Consider the following 19,336-nt stretch of genomic DNA (forward strand, 5'->3'; position numbering starts at 1 on the left):
GTGGTCTCTATATGAGTACCTTTTCGGGATAGTTGACAATTATCATGAGCCTCACATCTAAATAAAGAAGTGGATCAAATAGACTAGCTAGTTTCTATTCGGGCTCATATGATGCTTCAGATTTTGAGTCTTATTGGTTTTCTATCATCTTGGTTTTCTGTCTGATGACCACATCCCTAGTTTGACGGCGCATTCCGGCACCTTGCGCTCCCCCACAATAGCCCCAGGTGCAAATATTAAAAAAAAGACCATTTTTGACGACTTGCGATGCCCTCTCTTTTGTCTCTCTTTTCTTCCATTTAAATACTCTATAGGCAGCTTACTACATACCTTTTTGTTAAATTAGGGTTTGTTCGATCACCTCAGCTCATAATCTCAGGTTTAAGATCTATATATATTTATCTCCTCAGATGTCGTCTTTATCTCTTCCAGATACAAAGATTACCTCCAAAATCCAGTTTGCTGACCACTTGGAAGATCCTCGAGCTGCAGTGGGGAAAGCTAAATTGGCCAGCAGACCCATTGCAATCACAAGACAGTCTAATGACTACTTTACCAATCTTACTAGACACTCAACAGTCAACATAGAAGCAGAAAGCATTGGGGGTGATCCTCTGATCTTGCTGCCTCGTGTATCACAGCAGCCTCCCAAAACCAAATTCATGACTTCAAGTTTTCCGCCTCGAAACAAATGGCGGATTTGGGGTTCATGTCTCTGGTCAATTGCTGGTGGGTTCTCAGATGCTGCACCAGGAGCTTTGTTGCCCACTATAGAAGCACACTATTCAATTTCATATTCAGTTGTGTCACTCATTTGGATGTCTAATGCCATTGGATTTATTACCGTAGCCTTGTTGTCGCACAAAATCCAGCCATGGTTGGGAAAAGAGAAATCCATTCCATTTGGGTGCATTTGTCTGGTTATAATGTACGCAATTGTTGCCAGTGGTGGACCATTCCCACTTGTGGTGGTCGGATTCTTTTTTGGCGGGATGGGGATTGCCGTGGTACTCTCACAATTGAATATTTTCTTGAGCAAAATGGAAAAAAATTCCAAGTATCTTTCGTTTTTCCATGGCTCATATGGTATCGGAGCGACCATCTCCCCCTTTTTGGCAACCACAATGATCGAGCGCAATGTTCGCTGGAACTACGTGTATCTTATTATATTGGGCTTGATGATCATTAATCTTGTAAATTTGACTATGGCATTCAAGGGGGCTGACGAAGACCTCAAATACTGGGATCATGATGATGAGACTGACAGACTTCTCGACTCCGAAGCGAGCGAAATTGTCTCGGGGTCTCAAACACCTGCCAAGTCGGAAGCAGGTATAGGGCTTCAGGACTTGGGAACTCATGTCACCTCAATAATAGACAGTTCGCCAAGCAAAAGTCAAAACGATTCCTCGGACTTGAAGTTGGCTCTCAAAAATACCATCACATGGAATATATCCTTTTTCACGTTGTTTTACCAGGGCTGCGAGGTTGCTTTGGGGGGCTGGATTGTTACCTACTTGATCGACTACCGTCTCACCACTACATCCTTCGGATATGTGCTGAGTGGATTCTGGGGTGGCTTGACGCTTGGCAGATTGTTCATGACTCGCCCCTTGCACAAATTTTTGGGGGTGAAAAGATCAGTGAATCTTCTTGTCCTCACCACCATTTTGATGTTGATATTAACCTGGGTAGTCTCAAGTGACATTTTGCTGAGTGTTTTTGTGTCTATTGCGGGAACTTTGATTGGGCCAATATACCCGTTGATGATAACAGGGGTGTCCACCATGCTTCCTCGGAAAATCCAAGTAATAAGTTTGACAATCATGACCGCGTTTGGGTCGAGTGGTGGTGCCATCGTGCCCTTTTTGGTGGGCTTGATTTCGCAAAGCTCAGGAACATTTGTTGTTTTGCCTATTTGTATTGCTGGCTACTCGCTTGTGCTAATGTTTTGGTTGATGCTCCCGAATACTGATCGAAAGGGTGAGAGGCCTACTAGTGTGTTCGAACGTTTGCTCCACCTGATTTGGTGAATTGTCCCCTTCTTCAAGAAAGAGTCTCGGGTGAGCAAAGGAAAGAAGCGTCTGAAGTATTATCTTTATTGATCTGCTGACTCAAGTAGAGTGTCTGTTTTTCTATTAACAAGATTTTCCAATTTCTACAATCAAGTAATTCAGTAATATTGGGCTCTCATATTTCGCGGCCATGGAACAGCGAGGAAAAAACATCGCCATGGAAACGCGTGGTTCTCCACACTTCACCCCTCCGAGCGTTCTCAAGATTTCCACTTATATTCAAGATCCATAAGTAGTACGAGACGTCATGGCCATTGAACAATTGATCAAGCAAGGCGACCAAGCATCTGAAAAGAAAGATTTTCTTACTGCCATTTCCAAGTTTTCTGAAGCTCTTAAAGAAAACCCACAAGCGTTCACTGCACTTATCAAGCGAGCGCAAGTCTACACGAAGCTTAGCGATTATGACTCTGCAAAAGCGGACATAAGCAAGGCGTTTACTGCTGCAGAACAAAGAGGTAAAATGAGCGACAAGGCCACGTGCTATTTTCGCTTGGGGCTTGTCTGCTATGCCAAAAAAGATTTTGAAGCATCGCTATTGAATCTTAGAAAAGCAAGAGATTTCAAATGTACTGAGGCGGCGTTAGATATCTGGATCGCCAAGGCAGAGCGTGATGCCAAGAAGTCAGCAGGCAGCAAAAACGAGGGCGATCTCACATCAGAAAAAGAAAAACACAAGAAGATTTCCAATCCAGAGAAAGACGAGCGTGTCCCCACGCAGAATGCCGCATCATCGTCCATTGACACCATCAATAAACAAGCTCCCATCAAAGCTAAAATCAGAGACGAGTGGTACCAGAGCAAGGACTCCGTGACCATCACCATATTCGCCAAAGACGTGCCCAAAGATTCCGTGCAAGTTGAGTTTGGCACGCGTTCTTTGGCGGTGGCGTTCCCCACCTCAGAGGCTTCTGAATACAGCTACACGCTTGATAGTCTCTATAGTGAGATTGTTCCTGAGCGCAGTAGTTATGTGGTGGGCTCGAAAAAGATGGAGATCAGTCTTCGAAAAAAAAACGAGGGTAAATGGGCTGCCTTAGAAGGTGACGGACCAATCTCAATTGTGCCACCAAGTGCGAGTGGGCCCAAAACTGGTGGTCTTTCGTACCCTACATCTTCTCGCAAAAAAGTGGACTGGTCAAATTTTGATGTGAAGGAGGAGGATGACGAATCGGGTGATTTCTTTGCCAAACTCTACAAAGACGTGGATGAAGACACGAAGCGTGCAATGATGAAGTCATACGTTGAATCAAATGGAACAGTGCTAACTACGAATTGGGCTGAGGCAAAAGAAAAAACATTCGAGACAAGTCCACCCGATGGCATGGAAGCCAAGAAATGGGGGACATGAGTGATGAAGTAGTGGATATTTGTCCCGCTAATTCGGAACATATGAACATCAGGTTCAGGCGGTATTAAGTTATCAGTGTAGTTTAAACACAAATGACACGTGCCATCTGTGGGGCTCTTAGACTCGAAGCCCTCCCACTTGTCGCCTGCAAGCTTTGTTGGTGGTGTATCTTTATGGGAACTCGAAGTCTATTTCTCTTCCAACTATTCGAACTCGACACATTTATGAGCATTCTTGTGATACCCTGGAGATAATATTTGAAACTAAATCCACTGATTTAAAGTCCGGTTCATTCTTATTGTGATTTCCATTTCATTCTTTTTGTGATTTCCATCGCATTAATTCCGGGGAATTTCGTGATCCACATCAACAGCACTATTTTGTAGCAATTCTGGAACACACAATACAAATTGCGAAAAACAAACTTTACAGGATAGTATTCTGAAAACCAACTGCAATCACAATGCATGTACGCAAGGCCTTGTCTATTGTATTTAAAAGCCCACGGAGACAGGAAAATAAAGAACGTTATTAAGAGGAGAATGCAAGCGTAAAAATTGGCTCCATTGCGGTGCTCTAATGTGATTGCCCAATACTTTACCCATTCCCAGCCCCGCACCTTTCCTGTCTTTCGTGGTGGGGAAGGAAGAACTTCGGGTATACTGCAGCTAGTACTCACAAGTAGTCACGTGACTACCGCGCGCGATAACTGCCACGGAACAAGCTTTTTTACTAAATCTCGTCGCAGCAGAGCCGTCCAAAACGTATTATCAACAGCTACAAAACATAGGAGTCTCCCGCGTGGAAACAAAATTATTGTGTCTTTTTTCTTCTTTTGTGGGAATAGTAGTGCGTTTATTCGCGGTTATGTGAATGTTATTGAATATACCCAGCGAAGCCCGCCCGCTCCCACATTTAGACTTATCTCTATGCATGGAGCTGGGGGGCTCTGCACAGGCACACACACTGTGCGCGGGATGGAATCAGCTAATTTCGAGCAAGCCCCCGAAAAATGCATCAAGCCCGAATCGTTCCGATACCAAAAGCTTAAGGGGACGCTGTTTGTTTATTTCTTGACAATTCTTTAACTATTCTTCATAGGTTCGGCTAGCGTACAATGGGCTACTCTTATAGAATCACATGGTATGTTGGTTTCTACTCCCCGATCCAGCCGCGCAATTCATAACATGGTCATTTGATCTCTGTTGTGATGTGATCCGTCTTCGTGTGCTCCCTCGATTTCGGTCACTTTTCAACACTTTTGTTTGGAGTCAAAAACAGAAGTGCAGCACTTCGGAATTTGACAAAGCTATATTTAAAAAAGTGCTTCGTGTCTGTGACCTAGATATCATTTCCAGAATGTCACTAACTAATAATTAGGCCCGCAACGGAAGGCGTAGATGCCGTTTACGTGACGGGCAATTTCGCTGATTGGGCATTGTCTGAGAACAACATGCTCAAAAAGTCCGAGGATTCCGAGCTTTTTGAAGGTTTTGTCCGTGTGAACGACAAGCAAAAGCTAGTGTTCAAGTTTGTGGTGGACGGCTCCCTATGGACTACAGCTGAAAAGTACAAAGTTGAGTTTGACGAGCACGGGAACAAGAACAACTATATTGAGGCCGAAGAATTGATTCTTGATTCAACATGCAACCCAGGTGCAAAAGATAGCTCCAGCGTCGAGATCAATGCTTACGAGAAACGTCGTTCTATGGAGGGGCTGGTTGCAAAAGCTGCGTTGGATTTCAACAAGACTCCTGTAGAAAATGATGAGTCAAAAGTGGATGAAGACTACGGTGATCAGCTGGGCGATGATGAGGCAGGCGACAGTTCTGAAGATGAAAAGCCATATATGTCTACCACTTCAGCTGTTCCTAGTACCTCTGAGGTTTATTCCACGGCCCCCGCAGCCTTTGTTTCACTAGTCTCCTCGACAAATTGCAATGTTTCCAGAAGTCCAGCCATCAACAGGGATGAAACGAGCGGGTGTGACAGTGGTATACATGAACACCACGTTATCAAGCAATTTTCTCTTGACAATGGATGTGACTTGGAAAACATACTGCTCACGGAATCACTGTTCACAGAAGTCTCGTATGTGACCAGCAATTCCCAATCGATGGGAAATCACCTAAGCAATCTCATGAATCCTGAAGGGCAAATGAAAGAAGGTTTCATGTCAGTTAATACCATTTTTGAACCTGCAACAGACCATCCGGGAGGTGCGGGGTCGCCTTTCTCTGAGCAGTCGGAAGATGATCACAATTCATGTGTGTCTGGTAATAGCGATTACAGAAGTGACGAGGAGGTTGATAGTATCGGAATCTCAATCGAAGTTGAAGACCCTGGTAGCGGTGTACCTCTGCCAGGGGTGTTTGCAAAAATACGGGGGCTTTTCCACTTTTGATGCATTGGTTGACTTTGTAACTCTACAGAACGTCTTCGTTCAGAATATTTGCCGCTGATCTTGTAGCGTTGTCTTGCTTCCAAGTTAGTATAATCTCACTTCTTGTCTCGAATTATAATACATGTTTATTTAGATCCAGAACTGTTGGGCGAAGTACCATGTATTCCATGTAGTACAGAGTGAGTGGGGAATATCCTGTTATTTCTGAACAAATCAAAACCAGGAGAGCGTTATGCTCGGCTAAGAAGTTGAAAACGTATACCTTCTTTATCCTTTTACACGGCGACAAAAGGTGGCATCACGGAAGGCTCCTCGCAGAAAAAGGTGGGTGGGATAATGGAATGAGGAGTTTATGAGCTGTGGAAATCGTGGTTGTTCATAATGCTGGTGAGCCCTGTAATTCTGTCTTGTTTTTTCTCGATCTCCTCGGGATCAGACTTCTTCTTTTCGCTGTTCACACTGTCGGCAGTGACACCGCCAGGACCAATGAATGCCAAGATTCTCGAGATTTCTTTTGTGTCAAACGATTCATAAGTGAGGTATTTGCTTTGGCCTGAATGTCTGATTGTGAACTTGACGCCTGTATTTTCCTGGTTCTCTTTGACTGTGTAAGAAATGCTCACCAGAGCCGAGGGAAATGCCTCCAAAAGGTCGGATGCGTTATATATGAACTCTTCAAGCGCAGGGTTTGAGTTTTTCTTCTTGAGCGGGGCAGACTTGGCAGCGTCTCGGTTTTTATTGTTGCTTTTAGTCATGTTTGCTTGAACTAAGCGAGTCTCTGAAGTTCAGCGAAACATTATATGATCGCGGGCACCTGGATTCGTCTTGTAAAATAGTGGTCACGTGACGCTTCAGCAATATCTGTGTTCGGCAGTACATTAGCTTCGTAGATTCTATCTAAAACATCATTTAATTCAAATATTCCAAAATCATTAGCTGTTCTATGTTTCACAATAAGCCTGCCGAGGTATGAAAGGTTTGATCAATTTGCCTCATCAGCTATGCAAGTAAATGTTAGTTTTCTCACTTCTGTCATAGATACCTGGAGTTACAGGTACATGAATCTGCTTGTGAATTTTCTGGAAATACACTGGCTGAATACCCAAGGTCAGATTTAAAGGAGTTCATGAAGCTTTTGGCGTGTGTCCTTATTAAATGTGCGTCTGGGAAACGTCTTGTTGTGAGACGGGGTTTATACTATTCTGGTCAATTTGCCCCCTTCAGAGACAAATGAGGCAATGCTCGTCTGCAAGAGTTATTCTATAGTTTATTCCTAATATACACCCACTTACCGTTTCATGTCCATGAATGGTTTAATTTACAAATTACAAGGGAACATCGTACCCAAGTAGGAAGCTCCCAAGAAGGAACATGTTGAGGCCAGTCACAAAGCCCCATACTAATACCGCCAACACAGTCATCACTGTGCCATTGCTCATATCAGTGTATCCTCTCATAACGAGCAAGCCTTGATCAGTGTCGCCATTCTCACTTGGCACTCTCTCGGCTTCTGGTCTCAAGACACCCATCGACGGCGCACTCACAGAATGTGAGCGGGATTTCGCCATATGTTCCAGAATCAAGTTTTGCTGCTCGTGGCTCTCGTCTTCGGGCGCATCCTCCCAGCCTGCGCAAGGATGCGCTCGTCTCAAATCCTGGAGCCTAATGGCAGGTTCCGTGGCTGTAAACCGCTGACTCTGATTTCTAAATTGAATGGTTGTGTTCTTTGTTACACCCTCTGGGACATCAGTGTCAAAAATCGTTTCAATATCGTCCTCACCTTCGCGGACCGTGACGGGCACCCTCATGATGGATTTCGAACAAGTGAACCAAATCAACGGCGCCGTGACAACAGGAAGCAAGACAGAAAGCACCACCTGCAGCGCGTTCAAAGTCCTGGCCAAGCCCTCTCTTCCAGCATACAACACCACAAATAAACAGGGCGCGATGGCTAGAGCCCGGGTAATGAGTCGTCTCACAACCGGAGAGAAGCTCCATCTCAAAAACCCTTCCAGCACCATCTGGCCAGCCAATGTACAGACCACACCTGCACTCTGCCCTGAACAAAGAAGAGCTAGCGCAAATACCATGCCCGCACTTGGAGATATATGTGTGGAAAGGAGTTGGTAGATTGTGAAGAGGTCACCGCTTGTTCCAGCTTCATCGTCGTCATCGGAGTCATCGTCGGACTCGTCGTCATCCCGCTTCTTGCTGCCGCCCATGGTTGCACCGGCAACAATGAGGATTGTGGCGTTGACAAAAAGAGCCACGGTGAAAAGCGATACGACGAGTTCAACGATCGTGTACGTCATTGTGTCTTTGATTGCATGGATCGACGGACGGTAATTCGGCTCACTGTCGTTGTCAGCATCGTGTGCAAGGGCAACATTGTCAACAGCTCGGTCGTGGTCCTCACTTGAGAAGTCTGCGGATGTGCCATGTTCGGGCTCGCTGTTGGGGGACTTTTCAGGCGCATAGTAGCCGTGCTTGATGTCAAAGTCCTTGAGCCTTGCCTGAACCAAGCCAGACCCCAAGTACAACGAGTGGGGCATGACAGTGGCACCCAAAATGGCCAAGCTGAGAAACAAGCCGTTTCCACCCTCACGCTCCTCGGTGTCAATGACTTTTTCGTTTGGAAGGAACCCCTTGAGAACTTCGATAACAGAAAAGTCGGGGTCTTTCGAGACCTGGAATAACTCCACGGCAAAACACACGACAGTGCCTAGCACCAAGAGAGACACAAAAAGCTCGAAGATGCGGATGAATAGTAGCGGGCCGTTGGGCCTGTAGGCCATGAGGACAATCAACACGTCCACCACAGTGATGATGACGCCTAGGAACAACGGGATGTTGAAGAGAATGTTTAGTGCGATGGCGGTGCCAACCACCTCGGCCAAGTCCGTGGCGATAATGGCGATTTCCGCAAGGACATAGATGAATAGATTGAGCCGCGGCGACAAGTTCTCGCGGCAGTTTGCGGCGAGGTCGAGCCCCGTCACTGCTCCCAACTTGGCAGACAAGACCTGGAGGAATATGGCCAAGCAGTTGGAGAGAAAAATGGAAAAAAGCAATTTGTATTGGTACGCCGAGCCGGCAGCAACGGCAGTGGAGTAGTTGCCCGGATCCATGTACGCGACCGAGATCATCAAGCCGGGCCCGATAAACTTCATGTATTTTCGTATGGCATTTGCGGCTCGGCGAAATGCGCCCGGGCCCTCTTGCGGGTCGATGGGAACACGCATTCTTGGGTCAGCTGCGGATGGTGGGTGCTGCGGTGGTCAAAGAGGAGTAAAAGCGAGCGAACGGCTTTGGGCTTCTAAAAAAAAAATAAGTGTCAAGGCTCTTCCTTCTTGATTTTGTTGAAAAGATGGAGTCCCCGCAGCAGAGTCGCAGTGGGCAAAGCTAGGTGGAGGAAAAATGCATGGGACTTATTTCATCTGGCCCGAAGCGCGGAGCCATAGGAGAAAAGAACCGCCGGGGCAGCATCGCGTGCTCCTCCTGTCCGGCTGGCGTGATGGCCCGCGAAAATCCATGACAAATGGCAAAACCCTGAATGAAAAAACCTGAATGAAAAAACAACATAAGAAGATTCATCAGAATAGCAAAGGAACCCGGCGGTACCTGGATTTCTTGCACGCTTCGGAATACGACCCGGCGTCTGTTTTTTGGAACTGTTCGTTGAGTTCCCAGAAGCTTGACCCGCGGCATGTATACACTCTCGTCTGATTTTGAAAGGGAGGCCGGGGCTCAACTGGGGAATACAAGGCCTCCGGAGTAGACCCAGTCCACGGCCAGTGAAAGCCAAAAGCCCTTTTTTCTTTGCCCAAAATCCAAGTTTCTAGGGCCACAGAAATTCGTCGCGTCTGCAGAGCGTGCTTTTGTTTTGTTGCATGGTACCTTCTACATTTGACTCAACTTCGTGGGGCTGATCGCGTCCTCCAGACATTCATCCTACTGCAGATTGCGGCCGAGTCATGAGAAAAACATATAAGCGCGGCCCGGCGCGATTTTTGATGCAACTGAGGGGGCACAATGTGAAAACCCACAGGGACTCCCACGTCTAGCTGGTGATTTCCCAAAGTCCAGGGAAAAAAATACCAAGAAAAGGTCTTTCGTTATCTCTGATCGTTTGTTTTGATCTTGCTTGTTTTTCTTCCTTGCGTACTCTCCTAATTTTGTTGCATGTCCCATCCTAGCGTTTGCTTGCCTGTTCCATGTCGCCGCTGAAACTTTGACCTTGAAGCCAAACGTAGCTTCATGACCATAATGAAAGAACGCCCCACTTCGAGAACACTTAGTTAGTACTCTCACACCTACCAAGAGATTGTGAAAATTGTTTGTGGTTTTCTCTGGTATATGCGTCAACAGAGACCAAATGAGCGCGAATTTCTCGTGGGAATCCACGGAATCCCTCGTAAAATGCTCGGTATGCGATTGCACGGCTGATTTTGACGCAATTTACCCACCTACATCCTGCACTGGAGCAAAAACCAATACCTTATATGAGCAGTAGGCAAAGGTCCTCTCGTATAAATACACCGAAGCTTGGCCATGAAAATTTCGTTTCTTTTCATATTGCATCTTGGTAAAGAGCACCCGGCCAGAGTCAACGTCTGATATTTCCGGCTTTAACCAGCGTTGACACCACAGTTGTCATTGTGTCTCGGGGCAGTGAGATTGTTTCAGCACTATGTCGAGAGACGAAAAAAATTCTAATGACATTTCTCATGTTTTTACCGAGACCCTGGGCGAAACTGGCGAAATCAAGCCTTACTTATTTTTAAAAACATTGTCCGAGAAGTTGGATTCTCTTGGGGTCGAAGTCAATGGTATCGAGAGAGTGTCCCCATACAGACGGTCAGCCAACAAATTCAAACAATTTGTCACGGTGATTGGGCTCTGGGTTTCAGGCTGTGCTGGCTTGACATCCATGTCCTCTTTTTACTTGGGGCCAATGTTATTTGGGCTTGGTTTGAGGAAAACGTTGATTGCCGGCTTATTAGGGCAGTTCGTCGGGTGTTTGATAGCCGCATACTGTTCTTTGATGGGCCCGCGCTCTGGGTGCAGACAAATGGTGACTGCCCGGTTTCTATTCGGCTGGTGGATGGTCAAGTTTGTGGCGTTCATCGGCATAGTTGGCGGAATCGGCTGGTCCGTTGTGAATTGCATTGTTGGCGGACAGGTGCTCAGTTCCGTCAGTGACGGCCGTGTTCCCTTGGTTGCCTCCATAGTCATTATCGCGGTGCTTACCCTCTGTATCACAATCGGTGGGATTCGGCTTTTGCTCAGAGCTGAAACGTTCCTTTCCATCCCGATTGTGGCGGCCTCTTTGATGTTGTACATTGTCTCGGCTAGCAAATACCAATACTTGACATGGGAGGACTCCCCAGACGTGGATGCCGCCACCATAAGAGGGAACACCGCATCTTTCTTTTCCTTGTGCTACTCCATCACCGCAACGTGGGGTGCAAATGCTTCCGACTATTACACTTTGTTCCCACAAGATACGCCCAATGTTCAGATTTTCACCTTGACGTTTCTCGGAACACTTCTTCCCACCACTTTCGTTGCGGTCATTGCCATTTTGACAGGAAACATTGCTATGACGTACGAGCCTTGGATGGAGGCGTACGAGAACTTGAGTATGGGCGGTCTTTTGGGCGCGGCTTTCGAACCTTGGGGAGGCGGCGGGAAGTTTTTGTTGGTGTTGATGTATCTTTCTTTAGTGTGCAACACCGTCATGACCACGTATTCGACGGTGTTCCAGTTGCAAATCATAGCCATCCCGCTCGCACGAGTGCCCAGGTGGCTTTGGTCGTGCCTCATCACAGTGGTGTACCTTATTCTTGCCATTTTCGGCCGGTACAAGTTTGCTTCCATCTTGGGTAACTTCTTGCCCATGATAGGGTACTGGATTTCCATTTACGTCTGCTTGCTTTTGGAGGAAAACACGATATTCCGGACCAGATGGTGCAGACACTTGTACCGAGAGGAATTCAAGGACCTCGACTCAGACACGTCTTCGTTTTCGGGCGTCGAGCATTGCAATTACAACTTTCTCATCTGGAATACCCAGAAGAAGCTCACGCAAGGCTATGCCGCCACGTTTGCATTTGCTTGCGGAGCGGCCGGAGCTGCGGTGGGAATGTCTCAGACTTACTGGATTGGTCCATTGGCCAGAAAGGTAGGCGGCGACTATGGTGGTGATGTTGCCATGTGGCTTTGTATGGGATTCAGCGGTGTTGTCTATCCCTGGCTTCGGTACCTTGAGTTGAAGAGGTTCGGCCGATAGACGGCAAGTCAGACACACCGCATGCTTTTGTGATGTTATATATGAGCGTTATTCATTCAAAGTGCCTGTCTTGATTACTTTGTTGCCCAATATGTTTAACTCGATGGCTTCGGTGCTTCAGCGATTGTGCATTTATGTTGACTAGTTGTGACCTTTCGACCACGAGTCTTTGGGAGATGTTTTCGAGAAGGCATTGAAACTTGAAGGATGCTCAACACCAAATACAAGCATAGACTCTGGAATGCTTGGATATTCGGGAGCTTGTCAGAAAACAAGAACTTTATTTTAGCTTCGATATTGGGTGTCGATGGATAAGAATTGGATAAAAATCATAGACAAGATATTGCTGGCTAAGAACACCTATCAGATAAGAGACTAAGGAACGAGATCTGTCCAAAAACTAAGATTATGTCATGAGATCGATTCCCTCAGCTTATAGACTAGGTCATAAATTCATTTTCCAAAATGCGCCAAAACAATTTGGTTCTCTGTACCTCTAATAAGGCAAAATCTCCAAAGGCTTGAATTCTCCTGACGACAGTATTATTAGATTACGTTGTTCCTGCTGGATTCACTTCACACAACAGCATACACATATTCCGAAACAAACAATGCAATATGGCAGGTGTTTAGAGCTTTTAATATTTGGGTACAATGTATCAAAAACTTCTAGAGCCATATATATGCTTTTGCTTCTTGTGCTTTTATTCTCTCATAGTCTGAGAAATTCTGGAACTATCTTATTAAATCATTTTTCGGAAGACATTGATGGTTGAATTTCTCTTGATGTGACACTTTTCGAGAAAGAAGTTTAATCATTTACACGAAACAAACACTAGAGTTCACGAATCACCTCTAAGCTTTCCTTTAAGTACATGAGGTAAAATCGAAAATCAGAGATATTCTTGCATTTGTTGCAGAAGTTCCAGACGATTAGATGAATTTATCACGAATGATCAGATAAGTGCTGCACCCCGATCTCAAGAATAGCGTTTTGCGCCAGAGACATCATATGCTTTTGACATACCAGAAAACTAGATGCTGATCTGTATAACAAAACAAAGTTGCAAACCAGGGCGTGTTATTTAGTCTCGATCAAACATTAGGTGATATGTATTCATTATTATGGAAGCAGGAGCAGCAAGTCAGATAAAGGAACTACTCGGCCCAAAATCATAAGAGCAATCTAAGAATCTGATTGAGACAAAATAAAAATCCTGAATTTATTACGCAGGACACCTTTCTTTCTCGACATGGTTAGTCTCTTTATTGTTCTCCTCGCACGAACTTTACTTCTGAACCTCCTTCTAGGTTTACTGTTGAGCAATACTCAAGGCGTCTCTATACTTTCTTTTCTGCCACAATTTTTCATCATCTTTTGTGGAACACAAAGTTTTGATATCATTCTACAATTTTGTACAGATGTAATTCTTCGGATCGTAATATGCTATTGAAGGGAGTCAGTGGCTGGATAGTAATCTTGTGTGCCACGAAGTCGCCCACACTGTCCACTTCTTGTCGACCATTCTTACATTACTTGTCTACGATTCATCTACTCAATTACCATAAAGGAAAGTGTATTACCACCACGGCTATGCGTCTAATGTATGATGTACTAATAAAGCAAAAGAAGAACAACAACAACCAATACATCAATTCAAATTTATGCACTCACATGCAGAGAAATGTGATGTGCAGGTAAGCCATCCGGGTCTTTGACGGCTGCGTTTTGAATCTTATGATTTCTATAGATGCCAGGTAAATTCCAAGAAGACCCTACTTACTTCGTATCGGGTAATTTTTAGCTGATGGTATTTTTCTACTGGTGCGGTAATTTGAAATCCTCAGTCACTCCTATCCTCTTGTTCATAACTGCATGTTTTGGAGATACATAAAATATGTGCAGTGGACAAGGGGCGGATCCGGGGAGTCGGTTGGATCAGAACTGCTGCGAAATTAAACGTCGTTTTTGATTTTTTAAGCCTTTTAGCGTCACGAAATTACGAGTATCATTTCCCCTGCGTCACCAGGGGTATTTCTGACGCATTTGAGGATAGTTCGGCACTCGGTACTAGTGTTCCATTTGCCAAAATTAGCCGGCAAAGGTAGCAATTTACTTTTTGCTTTCTGTCAATCAATTTTGTGTTTCTCCGTGCCTTCAGCAAGAGTCCTCAAGTCTGTCTCCGATCCTCTGGCCTTCCTCTATTTTCAATCGCTTCTCATATTGACAGGTATCAAAGCTGCGGGTATAGCCACTCTTGGTGTCAAGCCAGACAAACTTGAGCTACGCTTATTGTAAAGCATCACTTCTCATGTGAATCTCATTTTGGAATACCAATGACTGACGAGCTTTACAAACCAGGCGACAAAATACGGCTTGGAAGAAAAGCCTGCACAAAATTGAGCTTGCTCTTTTGTTTGGGTCTGAGAACTCAGCTTCATCATTAGCCCTAGACGCCAAAATAAGTCTATAAGGTATACCCTTGCTTCACATTCGACCGCGAGAATCTCTCTTGATTGTTTAAACATGCAAGCGGCGTACATGTACCATCTCGTATCATCTTGACGATGAGTGCGAGTTTCTAAATGTATAACCTGTCTATTTTATCTGTGTTAATTTTTTGCATTGGCTCTGACTTGTCTGTGATTTGCTTGTTTCATGTCTATTACTCGGCAATTAATAACTCTCTTTTCATTGTCTTCCAATGTCTGCTACTTGTCTTTTAATGTCTGTTACTTGTCTTCTAATGTCTGTTACTTGTCTCCTATGTCTGTTAATTGTCTACTAATGTCTGTTAATGGCATGTTAATATCAATTACTTGTTTTCTAATGTCTGTTACTTCTCTATTCCATGTATATTGCTTTTCAATTAATGACCATGTCTTCCAATTCTCTGCTACCTACTTGATTACTTGCCTGTGTTCTGCATATTACATGTCTCTTGCTTTTCTATTACTTGCCTATAAACGTCAATTGCTTCAATTCTCTGCTACTTGGGTTTAGATTGTTTAACATTCATGTTATATATATTGCATATTTTAGTTAATTGTACCAATCTTATAGGATCTCTAATTTTCCATCAACATCCTCAATCAATGTTGTTGAGCCTATTTTATTATGTATGCTGATGCTGATATAGACAAGGCTACATTTAATATCACTATTCATCTTTATGAAGCTCAAGTACTTAATCAGTGATCGTTCAATTCTCAAACAGCTAGTTAGTATATCAAAAAAAAACTCAAAACTTCCAGATCTATTACTTACCTGTGTCGTCTCTATTGCTTGTCCATTCCATATCTATCACTTGCCTGTGTCCTGTCCATTGCATTTCTCTCACTTGCCTGTGTCCTGTCTATTGCATTTCTCTCACTTGCCTTTTGCTTTTCTATCCCCTGTCTATTGTTTTTCAATCACTTGCCTACCAATATCAAAGTCTGTAATTCTCTGCACTTGTCCATTAAACTCTATTCTTTGTCATTCCTGCCATCCCTTCCCTCTTTTTGGTGCACTGTAGCGGTTCGGGCGACCGCCTCGCGGTCTCATCCTGCGACTTGCTGTCCGCCCAAATCGTCTCATTCTTCCACCTGGGCCGGTGCACCACACCCTGCCAGAGCCGCTTTCCTCCACGTCCCCGACTCTCCGCTGCAATCGCAAAACATTCCACTGGCCCCGAACTCCAGTCTTTCCAATCTCTTCCAAACCCCACACTTCCAAACCCCCACACTTCCAAAATTCCCGCTCTTCCCAAATTCCCGCTCTCGCCAAACCCCCCTCATCCCAAAACAGCCCATCTCCCCCGTCTCGCTCTGCCGCGTGCCACCACGCAGGCGCGCGAGCCCAGGCCCCAGGCCCCAGGCCGCGCCGGAGAGGTCGCGCCCGCGCGGCACTGTGAGTCCGGGCCAGTGCGCCTGCGCCCAGCCCATTGCAACAACCCACCGGCCGTCTGCCCTGAGCGCCCAGCCCGTCTTCCCACGCCACCCCATACCACCATGCTCAGACGCTTCGCCAGCCCCGCCCGTGCGGCCCGCGCGTTCTCGTGCCGCGCCGCGGCGCTCAACGCGCTGGTTTTCCGCATGCCCGCCATGTCGCCCACCATGACCGAGGGCGGCATCGTCGCCTGGAAGTACAAGCCCGGCGCCTCGTTTGCCTCTGGCGACGTGTTGCTCGAGGTCGAGACGGACAAGGCCACCATCGACGTGGAGGCCACGGACGACGGCGTCTTGTGGGAGCTCTTGCACCACGACGGCGAGTCCGGCATCCCGGTCGGCCAGCCCATTGCCTTGTTGGCGGAGCCGGGCGACGACTTGGCCACGTTGGCACGCCCGGCCTTGGAGCTGCCCGCCGCGGCCGAAACCAAGGCGGCAGAAACCAAAGCGCCACAAACCAAAGCGCCACAAACCAAAGCGCCACAAACCAAAGCGCCACAAACCAAAGCGCCGCAAACAAAGGCGCCCGAGGCCAGGGCCGTGGCCCAGCGCGCAGAGCCCACAGCCAACGGGGCAAACCCCCAAACGGCAGCACCCACAACACCGCACCCCGCGAGCAGGGCCAACGCCGCGTTGAAGGTGTCCCCCGCCGTCGAGGTCTTGTTGCACCGCCACGGCCTCTCGCGCGCGCACGCGCTCGCGCACATCCCAGCGTCCGGGCCCCAGGGCCGCCTCTTGAAAGGCGACGTGTTGGCCCACCTCGGCCTCATCGACGCGGCCGCCGTGGCCCGCGCCGCGGCCTACGCGCGCAGCAGGCAGCACTTGGACCTCTCGCACATCTCCGTGGCGCCCGCCGCGCCGCGCCGCGCCGCGCCGGCCCCGCCCGCCCGCTCCGTGACCATCCAGTACTCGGCCGACTTGGGCCACGCCGCGCCGCGCGCCCAGCTCCACGCCGCGTTCGAGGCCGCCGTGCGCACCGCCACCCGCCACGCCCACGCCGCGCGGTTCCCCGCCTACGCACACACGCCCCTGGCGGCCGCCGCGCCCGCGGACGACCTCTTCGGCGACTTGCTCGTGGCGCCGGTGTCCACGGCCCGCTTCCACGTGCACGCCGTGCGCTACAGCGGCGCGGCTGCGCCGGCGCCGGCGCCTGAGGACTTGTTCGCCGAGCTCGTGGGCCAGCCGCGCGGCGCCTCCGCGGCAGCGGCCGCCAGCGTGCCCGGCCTGGCCACGGCCCACTTCCAGGTCACGTACGACACCCGGCTCAGCGACGCGCGCGCCTTCGTGGCCGCGTTCGAGGAGTCCTTGCGGCGCCAGGGCCCCGCGCAGCAGTTGACCGTGCACGCGTGAGCTTGCGGCGCCCTAAATAGAACCACCCAATACGACACCCACTGCTGCCGAGCGCGGCCGCCGCGGCGCGGCTGGCCCCGTGCCCGTAGACTGTCAGCGCATACGTGAGTCACATGACCAATATGTGGCCGCAACAATGACGAGCGTGAGAAAGCCACGTGTTTGCTACACGAGGGAGGAATAAATAGGGGCATAGGTCGAGGCCGAGGTAGAAACGAGTTTCTTTCTCAAGGATTCAGTGACCACTCTAAGCTGGGTCCGTAGTAATTAGTTACAAACACAAATCAAGAATAGAACCAGCGTTCCAATGTAGACGCCTCGCGCGCGCCCTGGTGAAATCGGCCGCGCGCGGCGCTGGTTCTGACCGAGGCCCTGTATGTTGTATTTTCCGCGGCCCAGTGCTGTGGGCCCATTCATGTTTTTCGTGGTCCAGTGCTTTGGGGCCCATTCGAATATTTTTAGTGGTTCGGCGCCCCGGGGGCATTTTTCTATTTGCCGTGGCCCGGCTTTCGGGCTCTGTTTTTTCTTATTTCCCCATGACCAGTGCTCCGGGGCCCTGTATTTTAATATTCTTCCTGTATTCTAATATTCTCCCTGTATTTTAATATTCTCCCTGTATTCTAATATTCTCCCTGTATTTTAATATTCTCCCTGTATTCAAATATTCTTCCTGGCCCAGTGCCATCCATCTATTTTATTCTCCTTGGCCCCGTGCTATCGGGCCCATTTATGTATTTTCCCTGGCCCTGTGCTCGGGGCTCACGTTCTTTATTATAACCGTGGCCTTTGCCCTGAGGCCATTTATTGATTCTCTCTGGCCCGAGCCCTTGGGCCCGCGTAACTATATATTTTCCCTTGCCCGTGCTCTGGGCCCATTTTTCCATTTGCCCTAACCCAGCTCGCGAGCCAATTTTTTATTTTGCCCTGGCCCAGCTGTCGTGCCCTTGTGTTTTCTTTTTTTCCCTGGCCCTGTGCTCTGTTTTCCCTGGCCCTATGTTGCGGGCCAATTTTTATGGTTTTCCTGGCCCAGTCCCAGGCTCAGAAAAGCCCAGAGAACAATCAGGCGCTGTATCTGAGATGAATAATTGCGTTGCTCACTTGAGAAGAAAGTCGTGCCAGGATGTAGCAAGCATTTTCTGACGGATTGGATTTCCTTGACTTCGGTGGAAAATGGTCGGGGGCATTTATTTATTCTTCGTGGCCCATGTCCTGGGGCCCGCGTAATTAATATTTTCCGTGGCCCGTGCTCTGGGCCCATTATTTATTTCCCTGGCCCGTGCTCTGGGGCCCATTCTTTATTGTTTCCGTGGCCTGTGCTCTGGGTTCTTTTTTTATTTGCCCTGGCTCAGCTTTGGGGTCTGTTTTCTTTTCATTCTCCCTGGTCCAGTGCTCTGGGACCTTCTATCTTTTGATTCTGCGTGGCGGAGTGCTCTGAGGCCCTGTATATAATTTTCGTGGTCCAGTGCTCTGGGACCCATTTATACTTATATTAATGGTCCAGTGCTCTGAGGCCCTGTATTCAATTTTGGTGGTCCAGTGCTCTGGGGCCCTGTATCCTAATATTCTTCCTGGCCCAGTGGCCCTGTTTTCTAATATTCTCCCCGGCCCGTGCTCTGGGACCCATTCATATATTTGCCCCGGCCCAGCTTCCGGGCCCCGTATCTTCTTATTTCCCTCGCCCAGTGCTCTGTTTTCCCTGGCCCAGCATTCGCGCCCATCTATACCTATTCCCGCGGGCCCATCTATACCTATTCCCGCGGGCCCATCTATACCTATTCCCGCGGGCCCATCTATACCTATTCCGCAGGCCCTTTTTTTTGTTTTTTCGCGCCCGCGTATTTCTCTGGGGTTTTTTTTTTTTTAATACTCCATCCTCGTCTTCACTTCACGGCTCCATCCCCTCGGCCATCCCCTCGTCCCGGCCGCCCCGCCCC

At 47.9% G+C, this 19,336-nt stretch overlaps 10 protein-coding genes across 10 annotated transcripts in view; 6 read left to right on the top strand and 4 right to left on the bottom strand.

The window, feature by feature from the left end:
* Window positions 1-272: 272 nt before the first annotated feature.
* Window positions 273-2,146, top strand: METBIDRAFT_30249 (uncharacterized protein). Its single transcript, XM_018855586.1, has one exon. The coding sequence runs from the start codon at window positions 411-413 to the stop codon at window positions 2,031-2,033; it is 1,623 nt and encodes a 540-aa protein (XP_018714354.1). The 5' UTR covers window positions 273-410; the 3' UTR covers window positions 2,034-2,146.
* A 110-nt stretch (window positions 2,147-2,256) lies between these two features.
* Window positions 2,257-3,816, top strand: SGT1 (co-chaperone). Its single transcript, XM_018855587.1, has one exon. The coding sequence runs from the start codon at window positions 2,323-2,325 to the stop codon at window positions 3,424-3,426; it is 1,104 nt and encodes a 367-aa protein (XP_018714355.1). The 5' UTR covers window positions 2,257-2,322; the 3' UTR covers window positions 3,427-3,816.
* An 875-nt stretch (window positions 3,817-4,691) lies between these two features.
* On the top strand, window positions 4,692-6,005 carry METBIDRAFT_114565 (uncharacterized protein). The gene has a single exon (XM_018853993.1). It carries the CDS (start codon window positions 4,880-4,882, stop codon window positions 5,828-5,830), a length of 951 nt encoding a protein of 316 aa, XP_018714356.1. The 5' UTR covers window positions 4,692-4,879; the 3' UTR covers window positions 5,831-6,005.
* Window positions 6,006-6,180: 175 nt separating this feature from the next.
* Window positions 6,181-6,585, bottom strand: METBIDRAFT_10088 (signal recognition particle subunit; the record flags this gene model as incomplete). The annotated part of the gene is made up of 1 exon (XM_018853681.1): window positions 6,181-6,585. One exon carries the CDS (start codon window positions 6,583-6,585, stop codon window positions 6,181-6,183), a length of 405 nt encoding a protein of 134 aa, XP_018714357.1.
* Window positions 6,586-6,746: 161 nt separating this feature from the next.
* On the bottom strand, window positions 6,747-8,986 carry METBIDRAFT_30252 (divalent metal ion transporter). The gene has a single exon (XM_018855588.1). The coding sequence runs from the start codon at window positions 8,956-8,958 to the stop codon at window positions 7,156-7,158; it is 1,803 nt and encodes a 600-aa protein (XP_018714358.1). The 5' UTR covers window positions 8,959-8,986; the 3' UTR covers window positions 6,747-7,155.
* A 166-nt stretch (window positions 8,987-9,152) lies between these two features.
* Window positions 9,153-9,670, bottom strand: METBIDRAFT_114529 (uncharacterized protein). Its single transcript, XM_018853992.1, has one exon. The coding sequence runs from the start codon at window positions 9,536-9,538 to the stop codon at window positions 9,233-9,235; it is 306 nt and encodes a 101-aa protein (XP_018714359.1). The 5' UTR covers window positions 9,539-9,670; the 3' UTR covers window positions 9,153-9,232.
* An 850-nt stretch (window positions 9,671-10,520) lies between these two features.
* Window positions 10,521-12,122, top strand: METBIDRAFT_35864 (uncharacterized protein; the record flags this gene model as incomplete). The annotated part of the gene is made up of 1 exon (XM_018856662.1): window positions 10,521-12,122. The coding sequence occupies one exon, from the start codon at window positions 10,521-10,523 to the stop codon at window positions 12,120-12,122; it is 1,602 nt and encodes a 533-aa protein (XP_018714360.1).
* A 3,118-nt stretch (window positions 12,123-15,240) lies between these two features.
* PDX1 (Pdx1p) lies at window positions 15,241-17,712 on the top strand (the record flags this gene model as incomplete). The annotated part of the gene is made up of 2 exons (XM_018859209.1): window positions 15,241-15,306; window positions 15,738-17,712. 2 exons carry the CDS (start codon window positions 15,241-15,243, stop codon window positions 17,400-17,402), a joined length of 1,731 nt encoding a protein of 576 aa, XP_018714361.1. The 3' UTR covers window positions 17,403-17,712.
* Window positions 17,713-18,122: 410 nt separating this feature from the next.
* Window positions 18,123-18,822, bottom strand: METBIDRAFT_30255 (uncharacterized protein). Its single transcript, XM_018855589.1, has one exon. The coding sequence runs from the start codon at window positions 18,658-18,660 to the stop codon at window positions 18,394-18,396; it is 267 nt and encodes an 88-aa protein (XP_018714362.1). The 5' UTR covers window positions 18,661-18,822; the 3' UTR covers window positions 18,123-18,393.
* Window positions 18,778-19,336, top strand: part of METBIDRAFT_114600 (uncharacterized protein) — a 586-nt gene continuing 27 nt past the window's right edge. The window contains exon 1 of the mRNA XM_018853995.1: window positions 18,778-19,336. This exon is cut by the window's right edge and continues 27 nt beyond it. Within this exon, the coding sequence (XP_018714363.1) occupies window positions 18,895-19,266 (372 nt within the window). The 5' untranslated portion in view covers window positions 18,778-18,894 and the 3' untranslated portion in view covers window positions 19,267-19,336.

This window comes from Metschnikowia bicuspidata (assembly GCF_001664035.1).
Source record: "Metschnikowia bicuspidata var. bicuspidata NRRL YB-4993 chromosome Unknown METBIscaffold_1, whole genome shotgun sequence".
Classification (NCBI taxonomy): Eukaryota; Fungi; Ascomycota; class Pichiomycetes; order Serinales; family Metschnikowiaceae; genus Metschnikowia; species Metschnikowia bicuspidata.